Below are 15447 nucleotides of genomic sequence, written 5' to 3'. Positions count from 1 at the left end.
TAGGGTCATATTGAATCTGAGAAGGAGCAGATGCTGAAGGTCTACTATTTGCCTGGAGTGCCGGAGGTCTTCCAAAGGACCTTCCGGATCCAGGTGGCCCACCTGGAACCAGACAGCATCACTCTGAAAGGAGAAGGCATCTTCCCCAGAATCTGCCTGGATCTACCCAGAAACATCAGAGGTAGGGCTGGCTTGCACAGTGCCTCCCCGCTAGGTGGGGGTGAGTCACAGTCTCACAGAGATCCCGCTGAAAAGAGCCTCTTTGCTCCTGGCCCACTTCTGCTTAGGGAATGAACAGTACAGCAGCATCCTCAGAGAGGCAAAGCAGCGGATAGAACAGGATCCACAGAAAGATATGCTCAGTATCTCGGAGGCAGTGGCCCCAGAGGATGACTCCAGCACGGTGGTAAGCCCCTCCCTCGAAGCATGAGCAGAAGCATCCTTGGCAAGGGCACCCAGGGGAGGATTCTGTTCGCTAACCCTAGCCCTGTCTGCATGCCCCTGTCCCCAGTCAGCCCCCGGGGAGGAGGGCCACGGAGGTGTGGGATGCTGCAGCCCCTCCTGCTGGCCACGCCTTTGGCAGAAGACTCGCTCCTCAGGAGCAGGGGCCTCACAAGCAGCCAGGTGGGGGGCTGTGGAGGAGGCCAGCCTGCAGAACCCACCTCCACTGTGCTGCCTCTGGCCTGGCCCCCCAGGCCAAAGGGAAGCCTGGAAGAGTCGGCGGAGCTGCTCATCTCCTCCTCCTCCTGGGTCTCTGCAGCTTGACACCCAGCTGCAGATGGAAATGGAGAGGCTGCTTGTTCAAGAGCATGCCCTGGAGCAGCAGAAGTTCCTAGCCTGTGACCACACGGAGGATGCCGCTGCCAGCCAGAAAGCTCGCCGGAAACTTGTCAAGTTAGTGCCTGTCTCCCAGCCATGGCCATGGCCCCCAAGTGCTGCTTATTACGGATGTCATTGTGGTTAGGGAGGGTGGGAGTGGTAGTCCAATGACTTTTGGGGACCTGAGTTCGAGAACCCCTGGACTAGTGGGATGCTTGTTTTATTTAGCTATTGTAGTGAGCATCTGAATCGGTTGGCTGAGAGAGGCTTTCTTTGCCAGTCATCCCTTGGTACCTTGATCCTGACCTTGATTCTGATCAGGCTTGACCAGGTGATTTACACACAGACACAGACACACACACACACACACACACACACACACACACACACACACACACACACAGAGTCTTTATCTATGACTCATTCTGAGGGATTCCCCTAAAGATTACACAAACTGCTATAAAGGTGATTCCAGCAGTAACATTATACTATGCATACAATCTAAGCCCCTGATGCCCTCGTGGCCATTTCTGTGCCTGCTGCAGAGGCAAGTCTCTCTTTCTCTCATGGATGCACTCTGGAGAGCTTGGATATAGGTGCCATCAACAGGCATGGGGCCCATGGCTTACATCCTGAAACCTTACTGGTAAAGTCATCCGCACAGTCCCGGTTAGCATCACACATCTGTGTGGACTCAAGTGCTCTTCCTTTTTCAGAGCTCAACTACCTGAGTACATCTTGGACTTTGGCTACATCATCCTGGGTACCATCCGAACGCACATTGTCAGGATCACCAACACCAGCCCGTTCCCTGTGTCCTTCTACGCAGACAAGAGAGTCCTGCGGGACACAGGTGAGCCCAGCGGATCACTCGTTCCTTTCTGTGGCTAGCCCAGTGCAGCCCAAAGGCTCGAGCAATGGAGAGAGAGGCATATTTATTTTATTTTATTTATTGTTGCATATGTAAAATGTACACCCAAATGGAGCGAATTCACCACTAAGGCACTAATGTCCCTTCCCCGCCAGCTGTCCCCCACACCAAACTTGGGCAGCCCATGCTATTCAGGCATGCTCAGAAAGGAAGGGGGTGCTGCCTGGTGACTGCTCCCACCTGGTCCCCCACCGCAGCCAGATCCTGGGCAAGCTTCAAGGCCGCAGGGCCAGTTTCCACTAAAACTAGGGTTCTCAGTTGATGCTGGGGTCAAGGACATCTCCATGGGTTATCTCCCTCACATGCTCCAAGGCAGGACTATGCTAATTAGCTAATGAACAGAAGCCTCGAGTCTGAGCAGTGTGTGTGGGGGGTAGCCTCGCCCCAGTTCTTTCAATCCTGTGTAGCTCCAGGCAGACTTATTCTCTCCTCTTCAAATATTTTCTCTCAGCATACTTATCTTCTTGCATCCCTTCGCTCTTCCATACCATGTTTATCTATTTACCTTTCTATTACCTTCTTTTTAAAAACAAAAACAAAAGAAACACCCTTTTCTAGATCTCCCTTCTTCCTCTCTCTCCCTGCTGTGCAGCATGCAGGGAGTACAAAGATTATCTGTGTCCCGAAGGAGAAGGGGCAGAGCGGCTTTCCAGGGAACAGGAGAGCACCCAGAACGCCCGCTCCAACTGTGCTGATGCCGGCTGCCTTAGAGCTGCCCAGTGAGAGGCTGGAGAGAGCCTCAGCGAGTTTCCCGCCTTTGGGCTGTGAAACCTGCAGCCGCGTGGCTCAGAATGCAGTGGGGAGGGCTGGAGAGGACGAGCGGGCAGCAGCCCCTGGAGCATCTTCCCTGCTTACTGCCAGGCTGCAATGGGCAGCAGCTGCCTCCCTAGGAAAACCACCACCACCGGGTGCATGGTTGATTGGGTGGGCGGCCAGATCAGGCCTCCCTAAAGCAGCCTCGATGTTGGCCACGGAGCGCAAGATCCAAAATGGCAGCCGCACTGGAAAAGGTGCAAATACACACAGCAGCACCTCAGGAGAAATGCAGAAGGTGACTTTGGGTGGCACTAGGGACTGGACCCAGGACCAGGGGCAGCAAGGATTGCTGGTTAGATCTCTCCTCATTGAGAGCAGCCCCCTGTGGGTCCCTCAGAGTCAGTCCCAGCTTTCCAAGGGCAGTCGCCCAGAATGGCAGGCATGGTTCAAAAACGCTATCATCGATACTGTCCCGCAACTCAAGCCTCATATTAAAAGTAAATGATCCAAATAATGTAAATGGGTTTCTTCCTCATCTTAGGAATCTGCATCCTCAGAGTCAGCTAGCCCATCCCCTAAAAAAGAAGAGATAACACACCAGGGAGTCCCATTCAAGAGGGGCTAAGGATGTAAAATGCAAAAGTAAAGAGCAACACTCTTCAGATCAGTCAGGCCCAGACTCAGGGGATCCTAACATACTAAACTCCAGGTCCCTTGCTCCAGACAAGCATAAGATGCCAGTAACACCAGTGATTGATCTGGAGGCTGGCTCTGAGGGTGAGCCAGATGGGGGAGATGGGGGAAACCAGGACCCGACATGGTTCCTGACAAAGAGGAAGGTGAATGGCAGGGGGCAGGAGGAGGCCCCAGACCCCCACAATGTGTTGCAGCACCTATTTGTGACTGGGGACTTTAACCCACTAATGTCTAGTCATAGCAACTATTGGATTACAATTAAAGGTTACTCCAGAGTCTACACAGATGGCTAAGGGGGACCTGGTGTTTCCTAAGGCTAAGCCTAGGGATATGTTACTGCCAATGCCGGAATGCTTCACTGAGGCAATAAAACAGGAATGGATCCTTCCAGTAACTAATAGAAAACCAATGCCAGTAGCAAATTGTTAGTACTCTTTCCTTTGGGAATCCTCAGATTTTTTTTTTTTTTAAACCCAACACAGATGCACCAGTGGTGCAGTTAGTGTCAGGATCATTACTCCCAAGGGATGGCGAGGCAACCTTAAAGGATCCCTCAGATAAGAAAGCAGAGATCTATTTTAGGAGAGTCCATGACAACTCCTCATTGGCAACCCGTTCTTCAGCAGCAGCTTCAGTATTGGCTAGGGCATCTTTATTGTGGGTCGATGACTTGCTCAGTGACCCACCATCCGATCTGGTGAAAATAAGACAGCAATTGCTTAAGATTCAGAAGGCTCAGGCCTTCGTGGTGGATGCCACACTAAATTCTATCAGATTTTCCATCAGAGTGTCAGCAGCATTGGTTGTGGGCAGGAGGCACCTCTGGCTTAAGAGCTGGCAGGTAGACTCTGATTTTAAGACAAATCCGACCACTGTGCCCTACGACAGCACAAAGCTGTTTGGTGATGAGGCTCTTAAGGGCATCCTTATCAAGTCAAAAGATAAAAGAAAAACCATGCCCTCAGCACCACGTAAGTTGGATAAGCCAGCTTTTAAATGGCCTTTCCAGCCCTTTCAGAGTTTCCACCCCTCCTTCAGGGGCTGGGATAGGGATTTCAGACCTCAGTGTGGTTCTTGGAACTGCCAACGTTTTCCCTCCAGAGGCTTTGGAAATAATAAACAAGCCTTTACCCAGAGCAAACAAAACAGCAACCATGACTCGAGACAAGCCAAGCAGGGGGCCGCCTGTCAGAGTACTTCCACACCGGAGAAAACTCCACAACGGACAGGTGGCTCCTTAGCATCGTACAGAATGGGTATAGGATAGGGTTAGATGCCTTTCCCTCCCATAGATTTCTGCCGACTCCATGCTCTTGCTTTGTTTCCAAACACTTGGAACTAGAAAGGGCAATTCAACCTCTCGTGGAAATAGGAGCAGTGGAACCTGTTCCTCGCAGTCAGAAGGGAAGGGGCGTATATTCTATCTTGTTCACCATCCTCAAAAAGGATGTTTCCAGGAGAGCCGTACTGGATTTAAAGTTTCTGAACAGATGGGTCAAGTATGAAAGATTCAGGATGGAATCACTCAGATCAGTAGCGGAAGCGCATCACCACCTAGACTTCATCTCTTCTGTGGACCTGAAGGAAGCATACCTACATGTGCTGAGCAGTCGCCATCTCTTCAGGTTCAAATATACAGGAAGGCATTATCAGTATGCGGCTCTTCCATCTGGCCTGTCACTGGCTCCTTGGGTCTTTACCAAGATATTGGCACCTCTAATGGCCTACCTCTGCCTTCAGGGAATCCAGACATTCACGTAACTAGACAACCTTTTGATCCAGTCACCGTCAAGAGAGGCAGCAGTGTCCAACCTCCAGAGAACACTATAAGCATTGCAGGCACATGAGTTCTTGGTCAGCCTCAAGAAAAGCCAGCTGATACTATCACACTGGCTACTACAGCATCTAGGAGTGGTGATAGATACGGTACAAGATTCCTTGTTCTTACCCCAGGTCAGGTTCCAGTTGATCACCACAGAGGTCAAAGAGGGGCTTTCTGCGACGACGGTGCCGCTGCTTACGTTAGCAAGACTCTTGGGACTAATGGTGGCAATGTTGGAGGAGGTACCATGGGCAAGATTCCACCTCAAAGAACTCCAGTGGTTCCTTCTTCCTTACCAAAAAGTCATCGCCAGCAAGAGACATTTGTTGTTACCACTGTCACCCCAGGTACATCACTCCCATCAATGGTGATTGTCTCCACAAAACCTACCGAGGGGAAAGTGATTTCTGGATCCACCAAAGATAATAATAACAACCGACGCCAGCACCAGGGGGTGGGGAGCGCAGTGTCAGTAACAATCAGCACAAAAGAAGATGGACCATAAGGGAGAAAAGCCACAGCATAAACTGGCTGGAGTTGAGAGCCATCCGTTTAGCCCTGGGCGCATTCCAACAGAACTTGCAGGGTCACGAAGTACTGATCAGGACATAAGAACATAAGAACAGCCCTGCTGGATCAGGCCCAAGGCCCATCTAGTCCAGCATCCCATTTCGCACAGTGGCCCACCAGATGCCGCTGGAAGCCACAGGCAGGAGTTGAGGGCATGCCCTCTCTCCTGCTGTTACTCCCCTGCAACTGGTACCCAGAGGCACCCCGCCCCCATGGCTGGAGGTGGCCTACAGCCCTCTGACTAGTAGCCGCCAATAGACCTCTCCTCCATGAAGTTATCCAAACCCCTCTTAAAGCCATCCAGGTTGTTGGCTGTCACCACATCTCATGGCAGAGAATTCCACAAGTTGATTATGCGTTGTGTGAAAAAGCACCGACAACATGATGGCAAAGGCCCATGTAAACAGGCAGGGAGGTACACAATCGAAGTCTCTTCATGCGGAGGCAGTACTGTTGATGGGCTGGGCGGATCAACACCTCACATCTCTACTGGCACATCATATAAAAGGAGATCTAAACCACTGGTTGGCTGGCTCAGCCGAGAGGACCTGATGCCAGGCGAATGATCCCTAAACCGGGACGTCTTCCAGCAAGTATCTCAACTGTGGGTGATGCCGGTATTGGACCTGTTCGCTACACCTTGGAATGCACAACTTCCAAGGTTCAAGTTTCCATGCAGAGAAGCAGAAGACACAGACTCATTGTCAGTAGTACGGCCTGAGTGCGTGCTCTATACGTCCCCCCCACCCGACTCTGCTGTTAGTAAGAGTACAGTAAGAGTACCTAGATGGGTCCAAATGCTGCAAGCAGAAGTGATATTGGTGGCTCTGTTCTAGCTGAGGAGGTTGTGGTTTGTGGAGCTGTTACACCTGTCTACCACAGCCCTATGGTTCCTTCCAGTTACACCGCACCTTCTACTACAGGGACCAGTGCAACATATAAACCCGAGTTGACAAGCATCTTCTCTTGTAGGCATGATTTCAGGTTTTTCAGCAAGATCTATAGATTCACACCCTCATCTAAAAAGGTTCCTCAGGGGTGCAACACTTATGTCACCGCCAACGATGCACTGTTTTCCTTCTTGGAACTTGAGCACTGTATTAAAGGCATTAAGGTTTGCACCTTTTGAGCCATTAAAATCTATTCCGATAAGACTGTTATCATTTAAACTAGCATTCTTGGTAGCCATTACCTCAGCAAGATGCATTTCAGAACTTCAGGTTTTATCAGTGCACAAATCCTACTGCCTATTCACACAAGACCCTGTGTGCCTTATACCTGATCCCTTTCTGCATCCTAAGGTGGCATCTCCATTTCATCAGTCACAGGACATTTTTCTACTTTCTTTCTGCCCGCAGCCTAAACATCCAAGGGAGAAAGCATGGCACAAGTTGGACATTAGGAAATGCCTGAAAATTTATTTATTTATTTATTTATTTTTACATGTTTATATCCCACTCTTCCTCCAAGGAGCCCAGAGCGGTGTGCTACATACTCAGGTTTCTCCTCACAACAACCCTGTGAAGTAGGTTAGGCTGAGAGAGGAGTGACTGGCCCAGAGTCACCCAGCTAGTAGCATGGCTGAATGGGGATTGGAACTCGGGTCTCCCGGGCCCTAGTCCAGCACTCTAACCACTACACCACGCTGGCTCATATATGAAATATGTATAAAGCGGCCAGCATCTTTCCCTACGACAGATTCACTGTTTGTCTCCTTCCTACCTGGATCAATGAGAAAGGCAGTGACTTTATCTACCATTGCCAGATGGATCAGAGCTTGCATGGGGCTGGCACATGAGACGCAGCATCTTCATCCAGCTGCTCATATAATGGCACACTCCACAAGAGTGGCAGCTACACTGGCTGCTTTTTCAACTAATGCACCAGTTCAGCAGATTTCTAAGGCAGCAACATGGAAGAATCCTTCAACTTTCACAAAGCACTATGGAATGGTCATGTATGCTTCCGCCCCAGCGGCCTTTGGAAGAGGGGTGTTGCAGCAGGTGCTCCCCCAGGAGTAACCAAGAGCGCTCCCTCCCTCGGTGACGTACAAGCTGTGGTCTATCCCCTGGAGAGGTCCTTGATCCCAGTAACTGAAATGGAGCGTTGGCTCACTTACCGCGAAGGCTTCTTCTGGCTGTTGGAATCAAGGACATCTCGGCCCTCCCTGCTTGGCACGCTTGTCTGCTCCTGGGATATCACCTCTTCAGTCATCATTTATCTCTGAACGCAAGTGCTTGGGATTGTTTGCTGCAGAAAAATTGTGGGACAATATTCCTTGGAGGGTAGCTTGCTGTTCGTATTCATATAGTGTTAAAACACAACATTATAGTTATCCATATTTTTTTACTGTTCGTTTCCATTCCTGTTGTTTTTGGAACATGTTTCCAGTCTTACCTTTCTAATTTGGCCTGAAAGAAATGGGCCGGGGCTACCCCCCTCAGGCTCTAGGGGCGTCTGTTCTTTAGCAATTTGCATAGTCCTGCCTTGGAGCACGTGAGGCGGATAACCCATGGAGATGTCCTTGACTCCAGCAACCAGAAGAAGCCTTCATGGTAAGTGAACTTATGCTGTTTTCTCAATCTTGGGGCTCCATATGTTGTTGGACTACGACTCCCATCATCCACTGCCACAGTGGCTGAAGGGATGATGGGAGCTGTAGCCCAACAGCATCTGGGGGCCCAAGATTAGGAACCCCTGTGAGGGGGGTGGGGGCATCAGCATCCTGACTGCACGTCCTCTCAGGACTTGCCCCCAACCCTACGAGGAGAAGGCTTGTCCTCGCCCTTCGACCTGGTGGCTCTCCATGAACTCAACCTTGCAGCAGCTCTGTGTAAAGGACAGGAAGAGGCGGCTGCTTAGGTGGCCAGCAGTTGCCCGGGGCTGGGCTCTTGCCTTGCTCCGCTTCGAAAGGGCTGCTTGCTTTGGACGCTGGTCTCTTGCCCCATGCTGGGCTTGGATCGTCAAGCGCTCCTTCTGATGGGAAGGTTAACTTTGGACCAGCAGCCTGTTCTCCGCAAGGGGCCTGCCCTGCCCTAGATCCAGTCTCTGGCTTGGTGCTGGAGATCCTCCAAGCAGCAACCGCTTATCCTAACAAGCCAGAGGGGCGTCCAAGGAGGCAGCTTGGGTTGCTCCTCTCTCTCCTGTCCGGCCCGCAGGCCTGCAGGCTGGCCGTTCATCTGGTAGAGCTGCCTGGTTAACTGTGCCGGAATGGCCAGCCTGCAGGCAATGCTGCTCTCGGGTGGGGCAGGAGAGAGGGGAGCTGCCCCCTTTGCCAACCCCCCCCCACTTGTTGGGACCAACCGTGACTGCCTCTAAGTGAACCCCTGCAGCCTGTGTTTTGCTTGAACAGGAGGGAGCAAGAGGAAGTCATCTAGGGTGACCCCATAGCGAAAGCCACCAGAAAATGCTGAGCAATGGCCTGTCTTGGGAGCTGCCAGGGACCTGCTTCTGCCCAATTGCTGCTTCCTGCACAGTACAAGTTGTGAGGCCTCCTTCTCTTGCGGTCTTGGCCAGGTTTCAATACTGAACTGGACCGGGTGAAGAACCTGCCATTCTGCGAGACAGAGACGTTTGAGGTGCTGTTCGACCCCCAGAGTGTCAACCGGCCCCTCGGAGAGGTGGCAGTGCTGCTGCCCATCAAGGTGCCTGCCCTTTCCCCCTCCCCTCCCTGTCCGCAGGCCAGGGATGGACAGTGCTGTCCCCGGGCTGGACCCGCTTGCAGTTGCACCAGACAAAGAAAGCTTCACAAAACCGACCGTATCCATCGGTCTGTCCATCCAATGTATACCTATCCTGGGTCACAGCCAGAATGTAATGTGTGTAAAGAAGTACAATAGCGAAGCGAGTCACTTCCGCCCCAGTTCTGGGCTGCAGATTGACTAGGACTACTTGTGACCTCTAATCTCCCGCCTTCCAGGTCAGTATCTAGGTCTGTGCTGCTGCTGGGGAGGGACTGGATGGGATATTGCTTCCTCCAACCCCACCCCGGCTGGATGGGGCCATGAGAGGAGAGCTGGTCTTGTGGGAGCAAGCATGACTTGTCCCCATAGCTAAGCAGGGTCCTCCCTGGTTGCATATGAAAGGGAGACTAGAAGGGTGAGCACTGGAAGATACTCCCCTCAGGGGATGGAGCCGCTCTGGGAAGAGCAACTATGCTCCAAGTCCCCTCCCTGGCAGCATCTCCAAGATAGAGCTGAGAGAGATTCCTGCCTGCAACCTTGGAGAAGCTGCTGCCAGTCTGTGAAGACAATCCTGAGTGAGATAGACCAGTGGTCTGACTTAGTATACGGCAGCATCCTCTGTTCCTCTGAGGCTGCTGAGCTTGGTTCATGCCACGGGCAGGAGCAGAGCCCACAAAGAGCAAGACTTGATCCTGGCTGTGACCCCAGCTGCATTTCATGTTCATGGATCGCCATGCATTTCTTTGTTTTTAAAGTCTCCAGAAAGTCGGAAGAAACTACAAGGTGGCATAAAAAGTCTGTAGGCAGGATATAATTTCAAGACATATCAGTTAAAAATGAATAGTGGGGTAAAAGTAAAGAGCAAGAGCCCTTCAAGACCCTCGTCCTTGTTAATCCAGGACAAAGCTGCTCAAAGTTACCTTGAGGCCAAGGGGAAAGTGACGGGGCTGCTCTGTGTGCGTTCCATTCCACTGGCCGCCCAACCTGTGGGGTGCTTCCCTTGCCTGGTGCCTGTGTGTGGTCCCGGGCAGCCCTTCCTGACAGCAGGATGCCTGGGGGGGGCACCTGCCAGAGCGAGCGCTCCTGGGGGTTTCCTGTCACCTGCTGCAGGTCCTTGGGGGGCCGACATTCCACACCTCCCTCCGCGCCGTGGTGATCATGCCGTCGCTGTGCATGTCCAATGACAGACTGGAGTTCTCCGACGTCCAGTGTGGGCAGTGCCAAGTGGAGACCATCCAGCTTCACAATCAGCTGCAAGTCGCATGCGAGTGGTTGGCCACCAGCACGGAGCAAATGAAGAAGGTAAAGCACACCCCGCAGGCGGCTGCGGCATGGAGAGGCCCCTTCCTGGCTACCAGCCGCGTCTGCCTTGCCCTTCCCAGGAGAGCTGGCGCACGCGGCTCTTGCCCCATGAGCAGCCTGCCTTCTCTCCTCTGTTGGCCCAGGAGCCCCTTTGGTCCGTGTAGCACTCGGGCGGCACAGACCCCGCAGGAGCGGAAGGGCAAGGAGGAGAGGCTGGCCCTGCAGGGAGGGAGTGGCGGGCTCCACAAGGAGGATCCTGGCTTTGCTGCCCAGCCTGGGCGGAAACCCCCTGCAAGGCCAAAGCCTCTCCTCTGCGTGATGCCTCAGTCCCAGGCTGCGGGCTAAGGGCAGGCCCCACACTCTGCTTTTGGAAGCGGCAGGGCAGAGGGCTGAGCTCTGGGCCTCTCTGGACAAAGGGCGGCTGCACCAGCCAGGGAAGGCGACGGCGCTACCTGAACTGCTCACGGACGTGGCTCTCTCTGTGGGCTAGCCTCAGGGCTCTCAAGTGCCCAGATGTGGCTGGACTCCCATCATCCGCTCAGCAGAAGAAAGGTTCCAGCTCCCTCCCTGGCAGCAGCATCTCCAAGAGAGGGCTGAGAGAGATTCCTGCCTGCAACCTTGGAGAAGCCGCTGCCAGTCTGGGTAGACAGTCCTGAGCTAGACAGACCAAGGGTCTGACTCGGTTTATGGCAGCTTCCTATGTTCCTGTCCCCAAACACAATGGTCTTCTGGAGCTGGAGCCCAACAATATTGGGGGACCCTGGTTTGAGAGCCCTGGGGTGAACGCACGAGCAGGCTCTTTGTGGCCTGTGGCAATGCTGCAGGCCTCTAGGCTATAGCAGAACACCAAGAGGTGCTCCTGGAGTGGCCCAGGGACCCCGCCACTGGGCAATGACTTGATTGTTTCCTGTCAGCACAGGTGGACAAGCACATGCCTATGCCCTTGCGTCGGAAGATGCGCAAAGAATTAAGGAGCAAGCCCCAAGTCTTTGAGATGATACCCCCCTACGGGATCCTGGCTCCCGGAGAGCGACTCAATGTGCAGGTTAAGTTTGCACCACGAGAAGAGGTAGGAGGTCGAGAGTGCCCATGATGGTATCTTGTTTGTTTACCGTATGCCCCGCCTTGCTCACAAAAGGGACCGCGGCAGAGCTGCAAGTGAGCGCCCTTGGAGGCTTGCAGAAAGGGAGAGCGAGAGGAGCAGCTTTGGCTGTTGGCTAAAAGGATGCTGCCCCATGCACCCCACAGCACTCCACAGGAAAGGGAGGGAGCCCGTGTGGCCGGCCTCTTCACAAGAACTGGCCCCGGAACCCCTGAGGGAGTCCAGGCAGGCCACGGCTGTGTCCAGGGCAGTGTGGAAGCAGGGCTGGCTCTGGGGATGCCGGAGCAGAGAGGCAGGATGTGGGCAGGAGTTAGAGGGGCTGTCCAGGCAAGGGGAGCTGAGTGGGCTCTGCACAGGGCCACGGAGGGGGCTTTGGACATCCTTGGAGAAGAGTGAGGCGAGGCAATCCTTCCCCGTGATGGGGAAAGCGTCCCTGCCCGGAACGTGGGCTGAGCAGGCGGATGGCAACTGCAGACGTTTGGTCCAGTCACCTGCTCTTGTCTTTTGTAAAAAACCCGATCTCTCTGGGGTCTTCCTAGAAATCCTATCACCATTCGCTGAGCCTGAGCATTTCCCAGAGCACCCAGCAGCTGTCCCTGCATGTCTCCGGGCAAGGTCTGGAGCCGCGCCTGGAGTTCAATCCCTCCATCCTGGAGCTGGGGCCCCTCCTGCCTCATGCCATCGGGGACGAGGCGGAAGTGGTGGTGAAGAATCCGTGCAGCTTCCCCATTGAGTTCTACTCCTTGGAGCTTGACCCGCAGTACCTGCTGGAAGAACGGGTGAGAGAGAGGGAGGGAGGGAGGGAGGCACCCTTGCTGCCCCTGGAGGCTTCCACTCCCCCCCCGCCCCCACCCCAGACATGTTGGTCTGTTAAATGTGTGTCCCTGCTTCCTCCAAGAAGGGCGAGGCAGCCTACTTGAGGTTACCCAGTTCTGGGAAGCTAGGTGGATCCAGATGATTGGGCAGGATCCAGACAAAGGTCGCCATTACAGGCAAGTGCCCTTGGAGGAGTAGGCTCCTCTCCTGTGCAGTCCACTTCATGCCTGGCTACCTTACCATGCCAGTTCAGCCAGCGACTGCAGTGATGCCAAGTGTGGCCTCAGGAGCAGCTGGACCCACCGAGCTTTCAGAGTGTCCAGGGAAAGAGTGCTTCCGGAGCCCCCTCTGTGCAGAGAGCAGGGTGGAAGCTGTTCCCACCACAGCCGCCGGTGCTTAGAGGGCTTTGTGTGGAGCTGCTCTCCATGGTCAGCCGAGCTCACAGCAGTGGGGCATGGGCCCCTCAGCGCACCTCTTTCCCGCCCTCTGTGTTCTGTCAGCCCCCACGTGCCCACTGGCAAACGGCAAGGCCACCTGGCAGTTTCCTGGAACGTTCCATGTGTCAGACATCTGACATGTTCTGAAAAACAAGAAACTCACCAGTCCAGCAAGAGATGCTCCTGCAGATGTGTCTGGCTGGCAAAGTGGCTGCTTCAGACAGGAGCTTCCCAGGGCCTGTATGTAGGGACTACTCTGGATTGGCGCACATACAGCAGGGATTCATTGTGCATCCAGATGATTTAGAGGGGAATGTTCCAAAGGGTGTGTGTGTCTGTGTGCATGCATGAGAGAGGGAAGGAGAGAGAGAGAGAGAGAGAGAGAGAGACACCGGGTGTACCAATGGCTGGAGCTGGAGGCCATATCCTGTTCAAGGGATGCTTTTGCATCGCCAAGAGCCTCCGCTGCTCTTCAGGGCAGACCCTGCTGGTGGTGGATTCAGTGGACTTGTTGGCCTTCCTCCTCCTCATGCAGCTCTTTGTATCTTGATGTATCTTTCTGGTTTTAGATTTTGCGCATGTTGAAGGGCTACGATAGCCATAATATTCTTCTGTTGCCTCCTCGCATCCCTGGGGAGAAGCTACCCCCTGAAATCCTGGAATATTATGAAGAACAGAAAAAGGTTCTGGGCGACCAGGAGGCCGTTCACCAAGACAACGGTGAGGTGGTGAGGTGGAGCGGGGCAGTCTGTCCCCCCCGCCCCCCCCCCAGTGCTTGTGCTGTGCTGTGGCCTTGCCTGTGCTGTGGCTATTCCCAGTCCATGGGGCAGGGGACAGGCAGCAGCAAGGGGTTTGCTCTGGCTGCCTATAAAACTTCAGCCTTTTCCTGCTGGAGGAGAGCTGATCTGGTGGTAGCAAGCGTGACTTGTCCCCTTTGCTAAGCAGGGTCCACCTTGATTGCATATGAAAGGGAGACTAGACGTGTGAACAGCACTGTCAGATCTTCCCCTCAGGGGATGGAGCCGCCACTCTGGGAAGAGCTGAAGGTTCCCAGTTCCCTCCCTGGCAGCAGCATCTCCATGAAAGGGCTGAGAGAGATTCCTGCCTGCAACCTTGGAGAAGCCGCTGCCAGTCTGGGTAGACAATCCTGAGCTAGATGGACCAAGGGCCTGACTCAGTATAGGGCAGCTGCCTGTGTTCCTAACCCTTTGCTGCCTGCTCTCTTGCCTGCTGGCCAAAAGGAAACTTCACAGCAAGTCCAAATTCTTGTTCCCAAACGCCATGCAACTTTGTGAATGAAGCACAGGGTGCCTAGAGTCACATTGTATAAATGTGAGGAAAGAAAAACCAACCCGTATGAATAGCAGCCCACATTTTTTACCTAGGAATTGTTGGAAATTCTCTGTAGTGAGAGAATTCCTTTCTCATGATAGCAGAGTGCACAGAGGCACAACACAGCGGAATTTAGTTAAGCATGCGTGTGTGCTGAGAGTAAAGTAACTTGGAGCCAATTGCTAGTTTCCAATCAATATAAAAGGCATTTATTAAGGAACTCCATTCTAGATAGGAAAGTGAGGAGTTAGGATCTCTATATCTATCTATCTAGATGCAGATGGATTCTGCATCTTCTCTGCACATTTGGTGCAGGGAGAGAACCTTGCCATGTTGCAAGGTAAACAGCCAGGTAGGAAGAGAGAGAAGGAGGAAGGAAGTTGAATCCCCTGAGATTAGCAATCTACATTTCAAAGGGATAGCATCAGAGCAGTGGAGAAGGGATGACCAATGTCTTGACCCTCTAGCCCTCTGACTTACTAGTCTGTCCTCCACTGTCTGAGGCAAGAGACAGCGCAAAGTCCTTTAACTTTCAACAGGAATGAGGAATCCTTGAAGTAGGGCTGGGCGGGGCTCTCCCCTTCTGTGGCCGAAGAGTGATCCGCCGGCCACTGCTGCTCTTCCGGGGCTGCTCTGGCAGTGTGGGGAGTGTGTGGGGAGACTTTGATGGGATGGAAGTGCTGGAAGCCCAGCCGTGGGCGAGGTGCTGCTGCTCGGAGGTTCTGGCCTCCCTGGTGCCACCTGCCTGGCCTTTCTCCCTGAGCAGAGGAAGAAGGAGACCATCCGCACCCTCTGGCTTCTGAGCACGGAATAAAGCCTCACCCTTCCAGCACTGGGCAAACCACTTCCACGGGCGGCGGCTCCATTCTCCCTTCCCTCTCACATCACGAAGACACCCGGGCTTTCCGGGTGGAATCCCGAATGGAGCAGGAGGAGGAGGAAGAGGAGGAGGGGACAGAGAGAGGGCCAGTGCCAGGTGAGTGGGAGCACTCTTCCGTCTGTGGAGCGCGCAGGGTTGGGCTGGTGGGCAGCAGCATGGATTTAAAACACACACACACACAGCAGACCCCCAGCCTTCAGCTGATGGGAGCTGCCGTCCAGCAGCATCTGGGGACCCAAAGGAGGGAGGGAACCCGGCTGCAGGGAGAGGAGAGCTGGTCTGGTGGGAGCAAGCATGACTT

The 15447-nt window shown here is 53.6% G+C and overlaps 1 protein-coding gene across 7 annotated transcripts in view; it reads left to right on the top strand.

Moving 5' to 3' along the window:
• HYDIN (HYDIN axonemal central pair apparatus protein) overlaps positions 1-15447 on the top strand; it is a 156822-nt gene that overhangs the window by 73723 nt on the left and 67652 nt on the right. For 5 of the 7 annotated variants that reach the window (XR_008311281.1, XM_053271217.1, XM_053271215.1 and 2 more), the window contains 10 exons: positions 4-181; positions 288-406; positions 761-894; positions 1536-1672; positions 9111-9238; positions 10388-10579; positions 11499-11648; positions 12221-12460; positions 13504-13654; positions 15033-15242. Coding sequence is in view for 4 of the 7 variants with exons in the window: in XM_053271217.1 (XP_053127192.1) it covers positions 4-181; positions 288-406; positions 761-894; positions 1536-1672; positions 9111-9238; positions 10388-10579; positions 11499-11648; positions 12221-12460; positions 13504-13654; positions 15033-15242 (1639 nt within the window). In the remaining 3 variants the exon portion in view is untranslated. Of the gene's footprint in view, positions 1-3; positions 182-287; positions 407-760; positions 895-1535; positions 1673-9110; positions 9239-10387; positions 10580-11498; positions 11649-12220; positions 12461-13503; positions 13655-15032; positions 15243-15447 lie in introns of those variants that run through there. The other 2 variants (XR_008311282.1, XR_008311283.1) reach the window with 2 other exon arrangements.

Source organism: Hemicordylus capensis, chromosome 9 (genome assembly GCF_027244095.1).
Source record: "Hemicordylus capensis ecotype Gifberg chromosome 9, rHemCap1.1.pri, whole genome shotgun sequence".
Classification (NCBI taxonomy): Eukaryota; Metazoa; Chordata; class Lepidosauria; order Squamata; family Cordylidae; genus Hemicordylus; species Hemicordylus capensis.
The sequence above is the reverse complement of the archived record's forward strand: the minus strand, read 5'-3'. Positions and strand labels throughout refer to the sequence as shown.